At 35.9% G+C, this 23,755-nt stretch overlaps 1 protein-coding gene across 3 annotated transcripts; it reads left to right on the top strand.

The window, feature by feature from the left end:
- The first annotated feature begins 40 nt into the window (after nucleotides 1–40).
- On the top strand, nucleotides 41–23,551 carry LOC128555646 (tRNA selenocysteine 1-associated protein 1-like). Of its 3 annotated transcripts, none has more exons than XM_053538646.1 (11): nucleotides 41–205; nucleotides 2,033–2,130; nucleotides 2,294–2,380; nucleotides 4,681–4,780; nucleotides 10,626–10,672; nucleotides 12,687–12,790; nucleotides 13,886–14,033; nucleotides 15,119–15,269; nucleotides 16,234–16,282; nucleotides 18,971–19,029; nucleotides 19,793–23,551. In XM_053538646.1, exons 1-11 carry the CDS (start codon nucleotides 164–166, stop codon nucleotides 19,871–19,873), a joined length of 966 nt encoding a protein of 321 aa, XP_053394621.1. In that variant the 5' UTR covers nucleotides 41–163; the 3' UTR covers nucleotides 19,874–23,551. The 3 variants fall into 3 exon arrangements, with proteins under 3 accessions (XP_053394621.1, XP_053394620.1, XP_053394622.1); XM_053538645.1 differs by having other exon boundaries at nucleotides 42–205; nucleotides 15,119–15,275; XM_053538647.1 differs by lacking the exon at nucleotides 2,294–2,380 and having other exon boundaries at nucleotides 44–205; nucleotides 15,119–15,275.
- Nucleotides 23,552–23,755: the final 204 nt, after the last annotated feature.

Here is a 23,755-nt window from a genome sequence, read left to right as displayed (position 1 = left end):
AAATGTCTTGGGGTCGAAATGTCTTGGGGTCGAAACGTCCAAGATTCTGATCAGAGACTACAGCAGCTCATTATTTTTTTTTATTTATTACTGGTTCCATATTTTTCTCTTTTAACAATTCATATACCTCCGCAGTTAGCTGATTCACAGTCTGTTACAGAATATGGCAGTAAATGATACCAGCAGAACATTATGGATGGGTGACGTAAGTTTATTATTGATGAAATTAATGAATGGCACATGTTTTCGCGATGTCATTATCTTATGATCGGGTACCAGAAAAGTCATAAAGTAGCTATATAGCTAAATCTATCTATAAATAGCAAGAAGTAGCTATAAAACCAATAACAATAATGCAAAATATATCAAAGTCAAATGCAAAAGGGTCTAGCCCAACAAATTTAACACAGTCCGAGGAAATATTGAAATAATTTTTGCATATTTTTGTACAGGCGTGCAGCTGCACATAATACTCGCAGAGAGGAGTGTTGCAGTATAGATAGTATAGATAGATAGATAGATAGATATTGGGCAGTATCTCCACTGGCTTCATGCACTCGAAAGACCAAAATGTGTATTTATGTATCGATACTGCTTGACGCCCCTTTCGGGTATAACTAACAAGTGCGCGTCTGTGCCAGAATAAAAGTTAAAAGAATAATGACAGTAAGACGTCAAAGGAAGATAGTGCAAGATAAAACTGTATTAACAAGAATAAAATCAGGATAAAAACAGAGTTTGGTCATTTCGTAGTAGTGCGATGCATTAACAGCCTGTCTGAAATGTTCAGGATTAGGCTGATTAACAATCAGTGGTGGCAGTTGATTCCATATGGTAACGGTGTAAGGAAAGAAGGAGAACTTGAAAACATTAATGATTGTATGGATCTGCCTGAGGGAATGGTCATGCATATGACAAGTTCGTCTCAATGGCTCTACGGAGGGATTGCAATAGCTACATAACCATGAACGATTTTGTAGAACATGAAAAGTCTAGCAATTGTCCGGCTGTCCTCGAGTGTCTGCCAACTAAGATTATTTAACATGTTTGTTACACTATCATAGTTTGAATATAGACCCTTTACCCATCTGGCTACTCGTCTTTGTACCATTTCTATCTTATGTATGTTTCGCTGTGTGTGTGGTGACCATACCATAGAGGCATACTATTATTGTGGTCTAAGAGTTTTTTTAGGAGGTTTCTTTAATATTTTGGTGTTTGGCCGGAAGGTTTCTGCATAGGAAACCCAGTGATTTCTTTGCATTGTTTGAGATTCTGTCTACATGTGTATTACAGGAGAGATCAATTTACTATATCAACACCTAGATACTTTGCACTGGAGACAACTTCCAGGATTTGACCATGTAATATGTAATTGTGTGTAAATTCCTTTCTGTTTCTTGTTATGTTCAGTACTTATCCAATTACCTTGGCAGTTCACAAATTTTAAAGAATTTTAACCAGCACAATTTAAAGTTCTTTTGCCCAGGGTTTTGTTTCATGTGAGTTCAACTAAAATTTCAAAAAGCCAGAATTTGAGCCTTGCCATATCCACGCAGTCTGGTCTGGATCCATGCTGGTCGCAAAGCAGCTATGTTGGTTTTCTCGTGGCGCGGCTCATTTGTTAAATTGTATGAGTCGGTTCAGTCATTGCCATGTCAAAATAAGACAATTTTACTTATAGCTGTGTTCAGTATTTTCACCTGATGTGATTTTTCTATCTTTATGACTTAATATGATATATATGTTAAATGTATTTTATCACTATCATTTTTTCATGCGACCTCTGAGGCAAAGTTGCATGCCCCTTGCCCCTGTAAGTTCAAATTCTGCCTTGGTGATAAGTGTGAAAGCTATTGTGCTAGTATCAGGAAGGTCAGTAGTTCTACTAGGGTGCTTTCTCGTGCCTTAAATAATTTTTGAAGGGGCACCTGGGTACTTTCTCTTCTGTTCAAAGCTAAAGTCACCATTAGACCTGGATTGTATCAGAGTGAGTGAAAAACCCAACAAAACTAATCATTTTACATTTCAGTTGGAGCCGTACATGGATGAATTTTTCATTTTACAAGCCTTTGAAAATATGGGAGAACCCGCCATGCAAGTTAAAATGATCAACAACAAATACACCGGGTATGTGGCTTTTGTTCATGAAGATAAAAATTGCTATTGTTTAATTTTACTTAAGGAATAAATTGTTCTCTCAAGTAGAAAAGCTTGTTTAATGAGAGTAACAGTGAGGAATTAGCACATGCAGTTTCTACCAATAAAGGAGTTTTTCCTTTATCATTGGTAGGACTGGGGAAGATGATGATTTTCAAAAGATTTATGGGCAAGAGAGAGAAATAAGTCGAGAAGTTGGTCAGATGTACCCAGAATTAAGGTAGGCTGTTGTGAAGACAGTTTCCATTTAGGTATGACTAACTTGTGGTATATTTTTAAAGCCATTTACGCTGCATAGAGAAACGATAGCAATGGAATCGGGTACCGTATCAGTCGTTCATTTTACGACAAATTTTTATATTTAAAAAGAAGAAACTTCCTTTGTTGTGTAATCTTTCATTATTTTACATAGTCCAACCAAATTCATACAGCCTGTAATAACTGGATTAGAAATGGATATTGGTAAGTAGTTTGTAATTTTCTTTTAAACTGTCAGCATAGACATGTCCTCAGTTACAAGCAGATCTACAAGTACGTCTGGTGACTGTCCTACATTGAAGTTTAAACTTTGGTAAGAGAGGCAATAACTTTGGTAAGTGAGGAAGTAACTTTGGTAAGAGAGGCAATAACTTTGGTAAGTGAGGCAATAATTTTGGTAAGAGAGGCAATAACTTCGGTAAGTGAGGCAGTAACTTTGGTAAGTGAGGCAATAACTTTGGTAAGTGAGGCAATAATGGGTGAGGGAGACAGTAACTGGTAGCTGGGGCAATATCAGGTAAGTGAGGCAATTACTGGTAAGTGAGGCATTAACTTTAGTAAGTGAGGCAATAACTGTTGTAAGTTAGGCAGTAACTGGTAAGTGAGGCAATAACTTCGGTAAGTGAGGCAGTAACTTTGGTAAGTGAGGCAATAACTTTGGTAAGAGAGGCAATAACTTTGTTAAGTGAGGCAATAACTTTGGTAAGTGAGGCAATAATTTTGGTAAGTGAGGCAATAACTTCGGTAAGTGAGGCAATAACTGGTAAGTGAGGCATTAACTTTAGTAAGTGAGGCAATAACTGTTGTAAGTTAGGCAGTAACTGGTAAGTGAGACAATAACTTCGGTAAGTGAGGCAGTAACTTTGGTAAGTGAGGCAATAACTTTGGTAAGTGAGGCAATAACTTTGATAAGTGAGGCAATAATTTTGGTAAGAGAGGCAATAACTTCAGTAAGTGAGGCAGTAACTTTGGTAAGTGAGGCAATAACTTTGGTAAGTGAGGCAATAACTTTGGTAAGAGAGGCAATAATGGGTGAAGGAGACAGTAACTGGTAGCTGAGGCAATATCAGGTAAGTGAGGCAATAACTGGTAAGTGAGGCATTAACTTTAATAAGTGAGGCAATAACTGTTGTAATTGAGGCAGTAACTGGTAAGTGAGGCAATGACTTTTGTAAGTGAGGAAATAACTAGTAAGTGAGGCATTAAATGAGGCAGTGACTTTTGTAAGTGAGGTAATAACTGTTGTAAGAGAGACAATAACTTGTAAGTGAGGCAATGACTTTTGAAAGTGAGGAAATAACTAGTAAGTGAGGCATTAAATGAGGCAGTGACTTTTGTAAATGAGGCAATGACTGTTGTAAGTGAGACAATAACTTGTAAGTGAGGCAGTAAATTTGGTAAGTGAGGAAATAACTAGTAAATAAGGCATGTAACTTTGGTAATGGGTGCAGTTACTGGGTATTAAGGCGATAACGGAAATAAATGGTAAATAAAGCAGTATACCATAACTGGTAAATGAGGAAGTAACGGTTAAGTGAAAAATAACTTTAGTAAGTGAGGCATTAACTGGTATGTGGGGAAATAACTTCAGTGAGGTGTTAACTTTGGTAATCAAGGCATTTATTTTTGTAAGTGAGGCAATAACACTGGTAAGTGAATCAGAGTTCGAAATGGCAATTAACTGCCAGTTAAATGCTACAGTATTATACTCAAGGTTTAGAATTCGCAGTATTCATGGTAAAATTAATTGCTTTATGTTCAAACCATTGTTAAGAGTGATATTGCCACTGTACAGTAAATGTAATACCAATTCACAACAGGTAAATCATCATTTCAGTAACAGAAAGGCACTAGTTTTAGGGCTCCGGAAATTTGCCGGTTTGTCCGAGAAATAAGCACTTACTCTTAACTCAGACTTGAAAAATAATATAACTGATAAGTAGAGTAATAGCCTATAGTTATAAATATTACCCTTAAGGAGGCCCATATTAGCTTCTTACACCGTGGTCAGTGAAGCGATTCTTTGTAGGGTTATAGCCCATCAAATAATTTAATCAGAAAAGTTAGTCCTGTTTGCTCTTAAGCTTTCATAACAAATCTGGCCAGTTTTGTTTTATCTAGATAAGGTGCAGTTTACTGGTCAAACCTCATTTAGAAAATTGCAGAAATTTTTAAATTGTATAGAACACATTATCAGAACTTCTTAAAAAGAAATTTAGGAGTCTAGTCAAACATGAAGTTGTAACATTTGTATGATTTCAGGCTACCAGCTGGGTACTGTTTTGTAGACTTTACTGACGGTGATACAGCACAAAGAGCACAATTACGTCTCAATGGAAAAATTATACCCAACAGTCAACCAGTAAGTCAAACATCAGAAAACCTTTTGTATTTTGTATATAAGGTAATTTAGGTAACAACAGCCATAGTCAAATTGTAAAGAATTTCAGTTTCATAACGTGGTACACTGTTCGAATAGATGCTGTAAATATTCACAAGGCTTAGATTAGCATGCCACTCTTCTGGAACTAAGGAGCCAGAGTAAAACCATCTTGTACATTAGCCCTTATCATGCTGGACACAATTGATTCTGCCTTTGCGACCATTGTAGATCATGATCAGCCTGCACATTCATGCAGTCTGATCATGATCTGCACTGTTCGCCAGTCAGTATCTTTTTGGTAAGCACCCCATTTAACAGTTAATGGTACTGTCCAAATTGAAAGATGGACAAGATCATTATAGAAAATTAGCAGGGTAAGAGTTAGTTATTACCCAATCTGCAGTATGCTATCTATCTTGAAATTCTTTTAGATTATTTTCAAACAAATATGTTAAATAAATTGTACTTAATCACCTCTGGTAGAGGTTGCTAGAATTTGGATTTATGTAGGTGACAAGACCCCAAACTCTGGATAAAAAAGGATCTTTCAGTTTGTTATCAATGTATGCTTTTTCCCTATTAATATGCAGTCTTGTTGCAAATAAGGATTCTTTATGCGTGACTTAAAACTGAATGAAGAACACATTGCCAGAAATTATTTAATGCGAAATCATTAAGTTTTGTGGGGGGGACTAATTGTCTTGGATTTAGTTGAGTTAATCCACGAAATTTGATCCCAGCAATTCAGTAAAATTTCCATTGACTTACACTAGCCTGCTGGTTGTAAGTGATTCTGCCTTTGCGACCAGTGCAGACCAAGATCAGCCTGCACTTTTCAGTGAACACCCGTTTGAATAATAAGGGTGGTTTTCAAAATAATGAAGCTTTTTCTTCTCTCTCACCTTACTTTAATTCAGTTCAGTTTTAGAATGTGTTTTGGAGCAAAATATATCCAAATCAATGTACTCAATAAATGTGTGCAATTTCAGCTTAATGGCTCAAGCAGTTTTAAAGTTATATTAAACTATATAGCTAATTTTGTCCCCTGTGCACCCAAAAAAGTGTGACATTTTACATGAAGTATAGTTTTCAACTGAGGTTTACTTTTTAAAACCATGCTTTATTGTTACAGCTTTGGCTTTTTAATGTAACTTAAACTCTGCACATTTAAATAAAATACTTCTTTTCATTATATACATCTTATTGTTACCAATATTTCACATGTTGTTATGGAACCCTTTTCACGAAAAATAGTGAAAAAAATACTAAATTTAAATGTTGAACACTACAATTTCATAACCCTATTACTTTTCTAAAGTCTTAATGTTTTTCTAAGATCTTTATCCTTTCAGCTGTGAAGACACAGTAAGATTTTTTTCTTTAATAAATGGACTTTCTCAGAAACTTGATGAATGTCTATGCACCTAAAAATGTCCCCTGTGCACCTTTTCAGTTGTTAAGTGTCAGATTTCTTTTATTCTTTAAATAAAATGGGATTTTACTTTATTTTGCTTGAAAGGGAGTTACAACAGATACAAAAGCAGCCTTCAACTTCACATATTACTGACTGTTAAACATTCACAAAGCCAAAAGTGATGTCCCCTGTGCACCCTTTTTTGGACATATATCAATTATCATAGCATTACTGTAATTTGTGGTGGCATTTCTATATTCTTAGCAGTGTGTATGCAAAATTTAGGCATTACTTGATAATAAAGCATTATATAAGAAACCCTGGACAATTAAAAATTCATTGTTTGCATTTTTTTCCGAAGTTGCCAATTTTCAAGTTTAAAAGTGGAAACAATAATTTTATTGCTTCTTAAGCTCTTAAGTTTACCTAAATACGTAAATGTTCACTTAGTAAATATTATGTAGTTAAAAGAATTTTACTTACCATGAACATATTCTATAAATAAATATTTTGATACAATTTGTCCCCTGTGCACCCTTGTTAGTAACATTATAAAGTATGTATGAATTTTACTATTCCATTTTATCATGCATGGTATTTTGTCATTTTTCTAATATGAATAAGCAGTTCATGTAAACTAAATGATTTCAAAGTGTTTGTTAAGTATAAAGTCACTTATTTTTCATTTAAAGCATTACATTTTGTTGAATTTTCATGTTTTTGTAGTGAAAATTTTCAATTTTGTAGTTATTTTGTGGAATAAACTATTTTTTTGATAGTATTTGTCTAAAGTTTATTACCAGTAGTCTTTTTATGAATAGAAAACTTATAATGGACGAGTATTACACTGATCTTCAGTATGTGTCCCCTGTGCATCTTTAAAATAACTCAATTTTGAGTAGACAATTCTAGAAATTAGAATTACTGGACATTCTTGAAATTTGGCATGTGGTTTATAAACATGCAACATGTCAGAAAAAAGTTGGTTTTATAATTATATGATAGTTATTTTGCATTCAGCAACAACTTTTCTAGGTAAAGTTTTATTTTCATGTCAAATTTGTGCAGAAAGGGTGATTTTAAAAACCAATGTCCATAAACATATGATTAAATAAGTTTCAAACCATATACATACACCCATTACTTATCATTTATGTTGAAAAAATTACTGTTATACATATTTCCTTGTCATAAAACCATGCAACATTTATCACCCACCTTACTGGAAATTTACTGAACTTTCGAATTAAAGGCTGAAATATTTTCTGATTGGCATTTCTCAACACTTTCCCAAAGTTATTTCCTTCAAATCTGAAGTATTTGCTATAATAAAAAATAGGTGACCACCATAAGAAATAAGTTTGAATTTTCAACCCCTATGTCACACTTTTGCTTCATTATTTTGAAAACCACCCATAAATGGTATTGCTCAAATTTAATGATGGGCCAGTCCATTTTAGAAAAGCAGGCTGAAGGTTAATGTAAAAAGGTCAGAACCACAAAAATGCATGGCCATGAAATTCAGTGATTTCTCAGTAAGTCTCGATATAGGTTCCTAAGAAAACTGAGTCATAATTTGCCATTAACATGACTGGTAAATTATTTTGTGAGTATTGTATAGTTGTAGGTCAACATGGTATGACTTTATTAAAAATTATCCCCATTTAAAGCAATACAAATGATATTCTAAAACAATTGGGGGGTGGGATAGGGTATGGAATTTATTGTATATTTATGCCCCCCTTCAAAGAAGGAGGGGTATATTGTTTTGCCGATGTCGGTCGGTCGATCAGAATGTAGACCAATTCGTTTCCAGATGATAACTCAAGAACGCTTGGGCCTAGGATCATGAAAGTTGATAGGGAGGTTGATAATGACCAGCAGATGACCCCTATTGATTTTGAGGTCAGTATGTCAAAGGTCAAGGTCACAGTGACCCTGAACAGTAAAATGGTTTCCGGATGATAACTCAAGAACGTTTAGGCCTAGGGTCATGAAAGTTGATAGGGAGGTTGATCATGACCAGCAGATGACCCCTATTGATTTTGAGGTCAGTATGTCAAAGGTCAAGGTCACCGTGACCAGGAACAGTAAAATGGTTTCCGGGCAATAACTCAATAACCCTTGGGTCTTGTGTCAGGAAAATTGTTAATGAGGTTGGTCATGACCAGCAGATGACCCCTATTGATTTTGAGGTCATTAGGTCAAAGGTCAAGGTCACATTGGCCAGGAACAGTTAAACGGTTTCTGATCTTCTTGTCCGAAACCACAAGGCCTAGGGCTTTGATATTTGGTATGTAGCAAAATCTAGTGGTCCTCTACCAAGATTGTTCAGATTATTCCCTGGGGTCAAATATGGCCCCACCCCGGTGGTCGCATGATTTATATAGACTTATCTAGGAAAATACTTAGAAAAACATCTTGTCCAAAACCACAGGGCCTAGGGCTTTGATATTTTGTATATGACATCATCTAGTGGTCCTCTACTAAGATTGTTCAAATTATTCCCCTAGGGTCAAATATGGCCCCGCCCTGGGAGTCACATGGTTTACATAGACTTACATAGGGAAAAACTTTGAAAATCTTCTTGTCAAAACCACAAAAACTAGGGCTTTGATATTTTCAATGTAGCATCATCTAGTGGTTCTCTACCAAGTTTATTCAAGTTATCCCTCTAGGGTCAAATATGGCCCTGCCCCAGGGTCACATGGTTCATATAGACTTATATAGGGTTTTCATGTCCATAATCTACATCATTCAAATTTGGACCACATGTATAGTTTTGAGTGGCAAGATGAACCTTGACATGAGTTGACCTTGATCTTGACCTAGTGACCTACTTTCACATTTCTGTAGCTACAGCCTTCAAATTTGGACCACATGCATAGGTTTATGTACCGTAACAACCTCTGACCTTGTTATTGACCTAGTGACCTACTTTCACATTTCTGAAGGTACAGGCTTCAAATTTGGACCTCATGCATAGTTTTATGTTCCTAAATGAAATTTGACCTTGATTTTGACCTAGTGACCTACTTTCACATTTCTCAAGCTACAGCCTTCAAATTTGGACCACATGCATAGTTTTGTGTACCAAAATGAACTTCGATCTTGAGATTGACCTAGTGACCTACTTTCACATTTCTCAAGCTACAGGCTTCAAATTTGGACCACATGCATAGTTTTGTGTATCAAAATGAACTTTGACCTTGATTTTGACCAAGTGACCTACTTTCACATTTCTCAAGCTACAGGCTTCAAATTTGAACCACATGCATAGTTTTGTGTACCGAAATGAAATTTGATCTCGAGATTGACCTAGTGACCTACTTTCACATTACTGAAGCTACAGGCTTCAAATTTGGACTGCATGCATATTTTTATGCTCCCGGCATCTTCTGATCTTCCTGTTTGTTTGTCCGTCCGTACGAGGTTAACCAAATGGGACCGTTTCGTCTAGCATCAATACCCCTTACTAGAATGACTTGATACTAATGCAGATGTAACCTGTGACCATTCCTCATCTTCAGACATCACCTGACCTCAGTTTGACCTTGACCTTGAACTTGACCTCATTTTGGACTTAGGTTGCTTTGTACTGACAAGGATGCCACCGGGGGCATCAAGCGTTTATTGAACACAGCTTCTTGTTATGTTCTGAATTGAAATTTGGCATCGATTTTTACCTATTACCTACTTTCACATTTCTCAAGCTACAGCCTCCAAATTTGAAGCACATGCATAGTTCTGTCTTACGAAATGAATTTTGACCTTGAAATTGATCTAGTGACCTACTTTCACATTTCTCAAGCCACAGCTTTCCAATTTGGACCACATGCATAGTGTTTTGTACCGGAATGAAATTTGACCTTGATTTTGACCTTGAGACCTTGAAATTTGGAACATTCAAAAATGGCTCAGTGGTAGGCGCGAAGATCAATCTGTGATCTCTTGTTAGGGTAATAGGTTAAAGGTCAAGGTCAGATTGAACCAGAACAGTAGAAATTTTGTTTACAGTGAGCATATAATTTCTGTTCCTTGTGCAATTACTGAATGCATCAAGGGGGGCATTTCGTGTTCGATGAGCTCTTGTTTAAAAATTGCTTTGTGAATGCCTGCTTAATGACAAAAGTTAGCCATACAAACCTTTTTGAATAATTCCTTTGTGTTACCCATTAGTGTTGCTGAATTATTGGGTAATTCAGTAATATGTAGTTTTAATTAATCTGTTATGCTGAAATTTGGTTGACCTATCTGTAGCTGTGGAAGGAATATTCATGCCAAGTTTCATCACAGTCTGTGCCATTACAGAGGCATAAAGAAATTTGGCATTTTCAAATTAGCCTGTTGATGAATACTGGCCCAGTACATTTAAACAACTGTTGTAGAATTGTTTTGTTTTATTTTCAGCCTCACAGATTCAAACTGAACTCAAACCAGATAAGAGACTGTCCAAAGTAAGTGGTAACAAATTCTTTGAGATATGTTAAAAATACTTCAGTCAAGTTTTCTGTGACTATGGTGACAAGACTGTTTATTTTAGTTTTTCTTAAACCATCAGTTTTAAAGTTATACATACATTTCCTATCAAACAAGGTAGAAAATGTAAACCTGTACACCTATCGCTAGTTGTTTTTTTAGCTCGCCTGTCACAAAGTGACAAGGTGAGCTTTTGTGATCGCGCAGCGTCCGTCGTCCGTCCGTCCGTGCGTCCGTGCGTAAACTTTTGCTTGTGACCACTCTAGAGGTCACATTTTTCATCGGATCTTTATGAAAATTGGTCAGAATGTTTACCTTGATGATATCTAGGTCAAGTTCGAAACTGGGTCACGTGCGGTCAAAAACTAGGTTAGTAGGTCTAAAAATAGAAAAACCTTGTGACCTCTCTAGAGGCCATATATTTCTCAAGATCTTCATGAAAATTGGTCAGAATGTTCACCTTGATGATATCTAGGTCAAGTTCGAAACTGGGTTACGTGCCATTAAAAACTAGGTCAGTAGGTCAAATAATAGAAAAACCTTGTGACCACTCTAGAGGTCAAATTTTTCATGGGGTCTTTATGAAAATTGGTCAGAATGTTCACCTTGATGATATCTAGGTCAAGTTGGAAACTGGGTTACATGCGGTCAAAAACTAGGTCAGTAGGTCTAAAAATAGAAAAACCTTGTGACCTCTCTAGAGGCTATATATTTACAAGATCTTCATGAAAATTGGTCAGAATGTTCACCTTGATGATATCTAGGTCAAGTTCGAATCTAGGTCACGTGCCATCAAAAACTAGGTCAGTAGGTCAAATAATAGAAAAACCTTGTGACCTCTCTAAAGGCCAATTTTTTCATGGGATCTGTATGAAAGTTGGTCTGAATGTTCACCTTGATGATATCTAGGTCAAGTTCGAAACTGGGTCACATGCGGTCAAAAACTAGATCAGTAGGTCTAAAAATAGAAAAACCTTGTGACCTCTTTAGAGGCCATACTTTTGAATGGATCTTCATAAAAATTGGTCAGAATGTCATCCTGATGATATCTAGGTCAAATTCGAAACTGGGTCACGTGCCTTCAAAAAGTAGGTCAGTAGGTCAAATAATGAAAAAACCTTGTGACCTCTCTAGAGGCCATATTTTTCATAGGATATGTATGAAAGTTGGTCTGACTGTTCATCTTGATGATATATAGGTCAAGTTTGAAACTTGGTCAGCTGCGGTCAAAAACTAGGTCAGTAGGTCTAAAATTAGAAAAATCTTTTGACCTCTCTAGAGGCCATATTTTTCAATAGATCTTCATGAAAATTTGTCTGAATGTTCACCTTGATAGTATCTAGGTCAGTTTGAAACTGGGTCACATGCGGTCAAAAACTAGGCCAGTAGGTATAAAAATAGAAAAAACCTTGTGACCTCTCTAGAGGCCATATTTTTCATGAGATCTTCATGAAAATTAGTGAGAATGTTCACCTTGATGATATCTAGGTCAAGTTCAAAACTGGGTCACGTACCTTTGAAAACTAGGCCAATAGGTCAAATAATAGAAAAACCTTGTGACCTCTGTAGAGGCCATATTTTTCAATGGATCTTCATGAAAATTGGTCAGAATTTTTATCTTGATGATATCTAGATCAAATTCAAAACTGGGTCACATGAGCTCAAAAACTAGGTCACTATATCAAATAATAGAAAAAACGACGTCATACTCAAAACTGGGTCATGTGGGAACAGGTGAGCGATTCAGGACCATCATGGTCCTCTTGTTTTAAAGTGTCCAAAATTAACATTGAGAGGATGACTCAAGCTTCATCTAATCCTGTTTTGAGTAATTTCTCCCAGATATTGACTTTTACATTGGTAGTGCAACCCAGGTCATTTCATTTTGTCAGTTACCTAGAGTAAAACACCCTAGGGATGATCACTTCAAAACTTGGGCTAAACGTTACTATAATTTGATTCACTCAATTTGTTACATTCTTACCATTTCAGAAAAGAGTTTTCATTATTTGTTGGTGAACTGTCAGAAGAAGTAGATGATTACGCATTGTTTAGAGCTTTTGTTAAAAAATATCCATCCTGCCATACTGCCAAAGGTAAACTGGTTTCACTCAGTAAAATTAACTACCTAAACTCATTAAATTGTAACAGTTTTGATTGTTGTTAAATGAAATGTGCAGTTTTGAGCCTGTCTAGCAGAAAAAATAGTTAAAATCAGTTGTGCTGTATTAGTTTAAAAATATAAGTGCTTCAGAAAATAGAGACATTTAACTTTTTATCAAAACTAGTTTTAAGGTGAGTTTTTCTGTTCAACTCCGAAATATGACATTTAAATTGTGCTATGAAAGAAGGAGCACTTGGGGAATATTTATTTTGGTCCCTACAGAAGGTTAATGAGCTCATATGTCATTGTCACTTACAGTATATTTTATGTGTAGATATATTAAGAGGGCCTCTGTGGCTGAGTGGTTCAAGTCACTTGCTTCTTACCACTATGGGTCCTTCAGGTGAGGAAGCCATCAAGCTGGCTTTTGGAAGGTTGTTGGTTCTACCAAAGTTATTACACAGTAACCGGCCCATGCCTGAAACAGTGATTTTTGTCAACCATCAAAAGCTGAAAAAGTTGCTATAGGGCCTAAATTGGTTTGGTCTGAACCTAAACCCAACAAAAACAAAACAGTTAGATACATTAACACTTATTCTTCATGTTGCTTTTGTATCATTAGTGCTAGAATTTAGCATTTGCATACTTAAAGAATGCAAGTGGATAATGAAAGCACATTTTGCAGCTGCTTACAAATTATGCAGTGCAAAAACTTGATAGATTTACATTTATCAATTTTCAGTATCTGTAAACTTTGTAATTTCAATTTCACTCACTGTAATATGTTTCCTAAAGAATTAAAGCCAAATACCAGTTTTCATATAGTACATGGATTTCTTTGAAGAAAAATGTTGATAGAAATTGCAAATTAATTTAGATTTTGTCAGTTGAAACATTTTTGTGTACCAGTACTTTGAAATTTACAGGACTAAAATTATAGCTCTGGTCAGTCAGATTTTAAATGTACATTAGTACCAGTATTACTTCAGAATAAGATTTCTTTTACTGACATATCATTTATGTAATTACTCTTTACAACAGTTTTTCTTTATGTTGAAAATTTATGAGGATTTTTTTATATTTTCAGTTGTATTAGATTCTAGAGGAATGTCAAAAGGCTATGGTTTTGTACGTTTCTCTGAAGAGACGGAACAACAGAAAGCGCTTATAGAAATGCAGCACACAATCGGCCTTGGTCGTAAACCCATGAGAGTCAGTCTTGCTACACCTAAAAAGTATGTGAACATTAATTGAAAAGATTTTACTTCAGAATGACTGAATTTATGTTTTGATAAATTTAGTTAAACATAGTTTACTGTAGTAACTAATATTTTGTGAGAATCCTGTGCTTTTCCATTTAGTCATAAAACAGGTATCGACCAAAGATACAAAAGTACTTTTGAATTTGTCATTGAGGTGTTATATTTGATCATTAGGTCTATTGTAAAGTGTGTGTATCTAAAATTATTTCTCATCTCCATTGACTTCCCCATGTAATGGGTGATCTCTCATAACCCATGTTGATGACTCCTGCGGTGGAATTAGTTTATGAGTGTATCAGTACTAGAACCTGCCCACTTAACTCAATAGAGAGAGCACAGATATACAGATGGCGGGGTCGTGAGTTCGATCCCCGGGTGAGGGGTATGACTAAGTTCTCTTTGATGATTTGATAAAAGATATTGTGTCTGAAATCATTCGTCCTCCATCTTTGATTTATACGGGGAAGTTGCAGTTACTGTCGGAAAAAAGGGTTTTACTGGTACAGAATCCAGGAACACTGGTTCTGCTTTGGGAAAAAAAGTTACTTTTTCAGTTAGGAATATGACCAAATAATGGCTATAAAATCCACCAAAAAATCTGCTGCAACATGACACTTCTTGGAATAGTTAGAAATTGTCTGCTTACAAGCAGTGAGGTCTGAATTATTCAATTATGTCTCCCACACAATTGTGGTGGGAGACATATTGATTTACTCCTGTCTGTTAGTCTGTCTTTCACAAATCTTGTCCACGTTCTAAGTCGAACATTTCTCATCCGAACTTCACCAAACTTGAACAAAATATGTTTGCCAATAATTACTCGGCCAAGTTCGATAACTAGCCAAATCGGCCTAGGCACTTCGGATTTATGGCCCTTGAATTACCAAAAATACTGATGCAAGTGATACAGGTCTTGGTGGTGCATGGTTGACTCACATACATAATGGAGAAGAAATGCCAAACTACATGTAGATGATTAGGCATTTGTGGGAGACATGTGCTTTTCTCAAAAGCAGCACTAGTATAGTTATTATTTTTTTTCTTCTTTCAATTTTTAGAACAAACTACAATGAGTCAGGAGGTGGCGCTGCAGTAAACAACATGGCTGCCAGTTATCAAAATAAAGCGTACCAGGAATATTGTCAACAGTATTACCAACAATATTATAATCAGTACTACGCCGCAAGCCAGCAAGTTGCACAGGCACCAGTAAATGTATTTGTTTTTTTTCTCCTGAATGTTTTTGTAAGAAGATGTTGTGTAAACAAATCCTTATTTTTGAGGGAAAGGATGTGAAATAACAATATTTTAGGATTATTCAGAAAATGTTTGATGATTTTCTGTCCATCACTATGCATGCAGACCAGATTTTATTCTTTTCAGTGCTTCTTACATTTACATTATAATAGTCAACGATTCATTTTGGATTTATATATTCCATAGTCCGCAAGTCAGTGGGACCTCGGTTTTGCACAATTTCAGTTATTATAAAATCTAGTGAGACACAATAGATTTTAGCATTTTCATGCTCTGGTGCTTAGGTTCAAATCACAGGAGAGCAAGCAAAATTCAACGATTATATGTATGCACAGTAACTTCTGTACTAAAGATAGCAATGTTACATCATATCCAGACTTATTCAGGCATCTCTGGGAATATTGTTAAGATTAGTCAAGAGATTATTGCTTTAGGTTTATCAGCTATTTTAAATATGATTTTTAGCTGGTCTGATTTTCGAAAAAAATCGACGAGTTATTGTCATGACTTGATCTTCGGCGCCGGCGTTTGTTAAAATTTTTGTTTAGGTCTGCCTTTTCTCAAAAACTGTAAGAGCTACTGCTTTGAAACTTTGCACACTTATTTATCATCATTAGATAACTATGAGGCCAAGAACCAACAACTCTAACCTGCATTTTGTCAGAATTATGGCCCTTTTTGTACTTAGAAATTCTTACATCCTGTCCAGCACTTGCAGACGAGCGATGGCACTCTTAGGCAGTGCTCTTGTTATGCTTTAGCACTGCCTTAACATTTGTTGTCTGTATTGTTACATATTCCGACTGTCCTTGACTTTAGGGAATACCATATTTCAGACATAGAGATATGTAAAAAAATAAATGTGTAATTATCTAAGTTAAGTAGTATGCTAAGTTGTGTCTTTTCTTCATTTCAGCCAGCACAATCTTACTACAATATGAACGATGATCAGAATGCTTTAGAAGGTATGAAATTTTAGCTTTCTATTAATTGAAGGTGTGTAGAGATTAATTTGAAAATTATGAGATATCAGCTGGTCATTCCCAAAATTTGACTACAAGTCAGTGTGCTTAATGTTTAGTCTCCCATTGTTCTTTCCAACAAGTTAACAAAGGATAATAATTGCATAGTAATTTTTCTTTCCTACTTAGCAGGGAAAGACAAGGTTATCTGGGTAGTAAAGCACCATATCTTTTCTGAATGGAAAAGTCTAAGTTACAGGTTGAGGGGTGACAGCAAAACTGTTGCTATTGTAAGAGCTTCTTTATCAGTATGCATTTAGATCACTTTTGATCTCAGCACTTGATGTACACACTGTTACATCCTATTATGACTCCATAAACTACATGAATGACTTTATAGTTTACAATTTCTTTAAAAATGCTGCAGTTAGTAGGCAAAGAAAACGATCTTGCATGGCTGGCTGTATATCAGACATGTGTTTTTAGCTCACCTGTCACAAAGTGACAAGGTGAGCTTTTGTGATCGCGCGGTGTCCGTCGTCCGTGCGTCCGTCCGTCCGTAAACTTTTGCTTGTGACCACTTTAGAGGTTACATTTTTCATGGGATCTTTATGAAAGTTGGTCAGAATGTTCATCTTGATGATATCTAGGTCAAGTTCGAAACTGGGTCACGTGCCATCAAAAAGTAGGTCAGTAGGTCTAAAAATAGAAAAACCTTGTGACCTCTCTAGAGGCCATATATTTCACAAGATCTTCATGAAAATTGGTCAGAATGTTCACCTTGATGATATCTAGGTCAAGTTCGAAACTGGGTCACGTGCCCTCAAAAACTAGGTCAGTAGGTCTAAAAATAGAAAAACCTTGTGACCTCTCTAGAGGCCATATATTTCATAAGATCTTCATGAAAATTGGTCAGAATGTTCACCTTGATGATATCTAGGTCAAGTTCGAAACTGGGTCACGTGCCCTTAAAAACTAGGTCAGTAGGTCTAAAAATAGAAAAACCTTGTGACCTCTCTAGAGGCCATATATTTCACAAGATCTTCATGAAAATTGGTCAGAACGTTCACCTTGATGATATCTAGGTCAAGTTCGAAACTGGGTCACGTGCCCTCAAAAACTAGGTCAGAAGGTCAAATAATAGAAAAACCTTGTGACCTCTCTAAACGCCATATTTTTCATGGGATCTGTATGAAAGTTGGTCTGAATGTTCATCTTGATGATATTTAGGTCAAGTTCAAAACTGGGTCACGTGCAGTCAAAAACTAGGTCAGTAGGTCTAAAAATAGAAAAACCCTGTGACCTCACTAGAGGCCATATATTTCATGAGATCTTCATGAAAATTGGTCAGAATGTTCGTCTTGATGATATCTAGGTCAAGTTCGAAAGTGGGTCACGTGCCTACAAAAACTAGGTCAGTAGGTCAAATAATAGAAAAACCTTGTGACCTCTCTAGAGGCCATATTTTTCATGGGATCTGTATGAAAGTTGGTCTGAATGTTCATCTTGATGATATCTAGGTCAAGTTCAAAAGTGGGTCACGTGCCTTCAAAAACTAGGTCAGTAGGTCAAATAATAGAAAAACCTTGTGACCTCTCTAAAGACCATATTTTTCATGTGATCTGTATGAAAATTGGTCTGAATGTTCATCTTGATGATATCTAGGTCAAGTTCGAAACAGGGTCATGTGCGTTCAAAAACTAGGTCAGTAGGTCTAAAAATAGAAAAACCTTGTGACCTCTCTAGAGGCCATACTTTTGAATGGATCTCCATAAAAATTGGTCAGAATGTTCACCTTGGTGATATCTAGGTCAAGTTTGGGTCATGTGCCTTCAAAAACTAGGTCAGTAGGTCAAATAATAAAAAAATCTTGTGACCTCTCTAGAGGCCATACTTTTCATGGGATCTGTATGAAAGTTGGTCTGAATGTTCATCTTGATGATATATAGGTTAAATTTGAAACTTGGTCAACTGCGGTCAAAAACTAGGTCAGTAGGTCTAAAATTATTAAAAAATTTTGACCTCTCTAGAGGCCATATTTTTCAATGGCTCTTCATGAAAATTGATCTGAATGTTCACCTTGATGATATCTAGGTGAGTTTCGAAACTGGGTCACGTGTGGTCAAAAACTAGGCCAGTAGGTATAAAAATAGAAAAACCTTGTGACCTCTCTAGAGGCCATATTTTTCATGAGATCTTCATGAAAATTAGTGAGAATGTTCACCTTGATGATATCTAGGTAAAGTTCAAAAGAGGGTCACGTACCTTCGAAAATTAGGTCAATAGGTCAAATAATAGAAAAACCTTGTGACCTCTCTAGAGACCATATTTTTCAATGGATCTTGATGGGTCACATGAGCTCAAAAACTAGGTCACTATGTCAAATAATAGAAAAAACGATGTCATACTCAAAACTGGGTCATGTGGGAAGAGGTGAGCGATTCAGGACCATCATGGTCCTCTTGTCCTAACTTACAGAGTAACACAGATAACAAACCTAATTATAATAAGAGAAGCAGTGATCTAGTGTTCGTGTGTCTGCTGCTCAACCCTGAGGCTATGGGTTCGAGTCCCTCTGGATTCATGACCATACTTTCGCTTATGAGACCATCACTGGGTTTCCAGACTTGAAGAGTGATTCAGATATAAGCACTTGTGAATATAAACTGTGTTATTGTTTCATTCTTTCAGAACCAGAACTGGAGATAGACGTAGATAAATATAACAGAGAATACATGGCACAAAGTGAGGTGAGAAAAAACTGGATGTTTCCTGTGTTCTATGTTCTTGTGTTTTGATTGTAATAAAAATTATACTTGTACTATAAATCTTTCCAAGTTTTGTTTCAATTAATTGAGCGTTACTACTTTCTGAAGTACCCATATGGTGCACTTTGATAAAAAAATTTGTATTTCAAAATCAGCTTTGAGAGAGTAAAATTTTTATATAACCGAATGTTCAGAGTCTCTGAAATAGACAAACAGTTGATGACTAAGGTTATGTTGGAAAATGGCAGAGAAGTAAGGTGAATGCCTTTGAATTCCTTTCCTCTTACCGCCTGGGATTGTTTGCAACGTCATGCTGAACCCAGGTGTAGCAGTGGGTCTAAAATAATGCTGGACAGGGCACCTTCATAAAGGGCTGTTGGTTCGGTGGTGGTGGGTTAGGGTGGGGATTTCCCCCCTGATATAGTGGTCTGAAGTCACAAGTTACTTTTTCTGTAGAAAGTAAAGTTCTAAATAGGAGGACCCCCACACCCCTCTCTACATTGTAACTTCCACCTTCTACTTTAATATTACCTCTGGATCTTCCTGCATCAATAAAGCTGGAAATTTACCAAGGCCTTCCAACTTTTACTACCTGCTATGTTAGCTTATAATCCAACAAAACAAATAAAAAAATGTCAGAAACTGGACTAATATAAGCAGAAAAATTACTGCCGTAATAAGTAAAATTGAAATCAGATTTTTGCTACAGAGTGGCACAAGTGTTATGAACTTTTGATAATTTCAGGAAATATTTGATGTGCTGGAGGATTCTAGATGGCACCCTATGGATCAGTGGAACTCAACTGTCCCGGCGACAGCGAGGTGAAACTTTATACAAACTGGTGTTGGTTATCTAGGCTACAGGCATGGTTCTTTCCGATGTGGGGCAAGGCTTAAATCTCAACTTATGTGCTATATTGAATGTCATGGGAACAGATTGTTATTGTTTTTCTATAAAAAAATATCAGAATGTTCTGGAATGGAGTTGAGTTTTATCATTTTCCATGACGGCATGAAAAGAATGTTTCTCTTTCCCACCTGATGTCACCTTAAATGGAATGTTTTGATGGGGTAATATATTACTGTATTTTCTGATGCTCGTAATGAAAAAGAATTTTGTCATTTATTAATTGTTTCTAGTGGATTTTAATCAGTTCTAAAAGAGTGGTGAAACTGTTTCAGTTGTTGCCCTCAGTTGTTGCCCTCTAGGACTTATTGTTTCATGTGCAGCAGAGCTGGGTAAAACAACCACTTCCTACTTCTATTATCAAGCATTTCAACAATGGAAAATTGTGTAATTTGGTTAGGAGCAATATTAGGTTTATCAACAACTGTTACACAAAGTAGCCACTATTAGAACTAAACCTTGGAAATGGATCTTTTTAAGAAAATATTTTTCTGAGCGGTCAGAATTGTTATCTCTCAACATCATCTTACTGATGCATAGCTGCGTTAAAATACCACTCACCGGAAGAAGCATAGTGCTTTGTTACCCAAATGTTAGTAAAAACAGCTGGAAATTGATATCTTGAATTGCTAATATCAAAATTCCCACTATCTCGTAGACTTTCAAGTCCCATCAGTTAGTAAATACAGCTGGAAATCAACATCTCGAATTCTCTAATCTCAAAATTCTGGAAAGACTTCCAAGTCCCATCAGTTAGTAAATACAGCTGGAAAACGATATCTCGAATTTCGTAATCTCAAAATTCTGGCTGTCGCAAAGACTTTCAAGTCCCATCAGTAAGTAAATACAGTTGGAAAACGATATCTCGAATTCCCTAATCTCAGAATTCTGGCTGTAAAGACTACCAAGTCCCATCAGTAAGTAAATACAGTTGTATGCGCAGTCTGGTCAGGTTCTATGCTGTTCGCTTTTAAAGCCTATTGAAATTGGAGAAACTGTTAGCGAACAGCATGGATCCTGACCAGACTGCGCGCAGGCTGGTCTGGAATCATGCTAGTCGCAAACCCACTATGTTGGTTTTCTCATGGCACGGCTCATATCATTTTTAGCTCATCTGATTTTTTGAAAAAAAATGATGAGTTATTGTCATCACTTGAGCGGTTGTCGGCGTCGGCGTCGGCGTCTGCGTCGGCGTTGCCTGGTTAAGTTTTATGTTTAGGTCAGCTTTTCTCCTAAACTATCAAAGCTATTGCTTTGAAACTTGGAATACTTGTTCACCATCATAAGCTGACCCTGTATAGCAAGAAACGTAACTCCATCTTGCTTTTTGCAAGATTTATGGCCCCTTTTGTACTTAGAAAATATCAGATTTCTTGGTTAAGTTTTATGTTTAGGTCAACTTTTCTCCTAAACTATCAAAGCTATTGCTTTGAAACTTGGAATTCTTGTTCACCATCATAAGCAGACCCTGTACATCAAGAAACATAACTCCATCTTGCTTTTTGCAAGATTTATTGCCCCTTTTGGACTTAGAAAATCAGTTTTCTTGGTTAAGTTTTATGTTTAGGTCAGCTTTTATCCTAAACTATCAAAGCTATTGCTTTAAAACTTGCAACACTTGTTCACCATCATAAGTTGACCCTGTACAGCAAGAAACATAACTCCATCCTGCTTTTTGCAAGATTTATGGCCCCTTTTGGACTTAGAAAATATCAGATTTCTTGGTTAAGTTTTATGTTTAGGTCAACTTTTTCTCTTAAACTATCAAAGCTATTGCTTTGAAACTTGCAACACTTGTTGACCATCATAAGCTAACCCTGTACAGCAAGCAACATAACTCCATCCGGCTTTTTGCAATAATTATTGCCCCTTTTGGACTTAGAAAATCATTTTCTTGGTTGAGTATTATGTTTAAGTCAACTTTTCTCATAAACTATCAAAGCTATTGGTTTAAAACTTGCAACAGTTTTTCACCATCATAAGTGGACACTGAACATCAAGAAACATAACTCTATCCTGCTTTTTGCAAGAATGATGGCCGTTTTTAGACTTAGAAAATCATGGGTAGGACAATATTTCTATTACACAAAAAAAATCAGATGAGCGTCAGCACCCGCAAGGCGGTGCTCTTGTTAATCTAATTTCGATTATCCTGTAGTAAAATACTCGAACAACTGAAATTGAGCAGTCAGTCGTCACCCTAATATGTCTTGTGACTTAATAAAATCTAAGCAGACTGTCCTCAAAACAGTTGAATGTATAAAATAGATAGGCAGATATGCATAAAGCAACACTTGGTAGTTGAAATAAATTAAAAGAATTAGCAATCAGTCGCATATGATGTGAGCTCTTGAATTCGTAAATGTCGACTAAAGTTGAAATGGGAACATTGTGCTATTTAAAGTTATCAAAACCAAGAAAGAAAATACCCAGATTTTACATCTCCATTTACATTTTACGCTCCATGTAAACATCCAAAATAGCATTACATGAAAGTGTATTGGAACTTATAATAGAAATCTAAGTGTATCGGATATTATCAATATTCTGTGTAACGCTATTAAAAAATCTTCAGAATTCTCATTAAAAGCGAGTTCCTTTTTTCTCTCAGCATTGTATTTGAGTGCAATATTCAAATGGAAACCAGCCTGCATATGAACTAGAATTATACATTCAGTAAGTGATACTCTGGTATTGATTCAATGTTTTGCAACTAATCGACCAATTTCCCTAAAATTTTGAACTTGCTGTGGCAGATAATGTATAATTTAATTAGTTTATGGTATTTCATATTTTACAATACAAAACATCAATGCAGTTATGTCACTTTAAATTTGCCAGACTGATGCAACAAAAGATTTATCTTGAAGGGGGCTATGTGTTTTGTTCAAATGATTGATTTTTCAGCTATAAGATGTATTTTGAAGGGGGCTTTGTGTTTTGTTCAAATGATTGATGTTTCGGCGATCCGCAGCTGTGTTAGATATTGTGAAATTATTTTATTTCTTTGGCACAGACTTTCATTTGTTTGACCAGAACTTGTTATTCATAGCGATAGGAATTCAGGGATTTAAACTTACGAATATAAACTATGTGGGAATTTTTGTTGTACTTCAGGATTTTATTTCATGGAGTGATGCAGCCATGAAATCCACGAAAAGTGGTCCTCCATGAAGGTTAACTTCACAATAGATTACAGAAATATGTGACCAAAGTTTAGTGAAGTTCAGAAACCCTCTAATAACATAAGAGTTATCTTTTGGTTGACAGTAAATTTTCTGAAGATTTTAAACTAAGTTTGCTTGAGGACTTCTTTTGGTGAAATAATTAAATCCCTTGTAGATGATTGTGATTTTACAGTATTTTGGACGGAGTGATTTGCACGAGTTATCCAGTTTTATTTAAGCTACTGACGATCAATAGATACTGCAGCTAAACTTCAAAAAAACGTCCTACATTATTTAGTGGATTAAACTGTTTTATCTAACTTTTAACTGTTATTAGCAAGGCATTTCTTAATTAGTAACTGGTATTGTACATGTATGTGTGCATTTGTTTGAAGTATAGATTGATAGTAAAATAATTATTGTCATTTGACAGTTGTTTTTTTTTTTCTGATTTTTTTCCATCAACAACTGAAAGCAGATCTGTGTTTTGATAAAACACTGTCTGCATAGAGTGCTGACTAATAAACAACCATTATGAGGTTATCTAAACAATTTACAAAGCATAGATGCCAAGCCAAGGTGACGCCTGAATATGATATATTGCACTACATCATTACAGTTTCTAGCCTAAACT

This window comes from Mercenaria mercenaria, chromosome 3, assembly GCF_021730395.1.
Source record: "Mercenaria mercenaria strain notata chromosome 3, MADL_Memer_1, whole genome shotgun sequence".
Taxonomy (NCBI): Eukaryota; Metazoa; Mollusca; class Bivalvia; order Venerida; family Veneridae; genus Mercenaria; species Mercenaria mercenaria.
The sequence above is the reverse complement of the archived record's forward strand: the minus strand, read 5'-3'. Positions and strand labels throughout refer to the sequence as shown.

Coding starts and splice junctions, on each gene's coding strand:
- LOC128555646 (XM_053538645.1), top strand. CDS start 164: ATGGCAGTAAATGATACCAGCAGAACATTATGGATGGGTGAC. Junction 2,381..4,680: donor CAGATGTACCCAGAATTAAG/GTAGGCTGTTGT, acceptor GTATGATTTCAG/GCTACCAGCTGGGTACTGTT. Junction 15,276..16,233: donor TTGCACAGGCACCAGTAAAT/GTATTTGTTTTT, acceptor TCTTCATTTCAG/CCAGCACAATCTTACTACAA.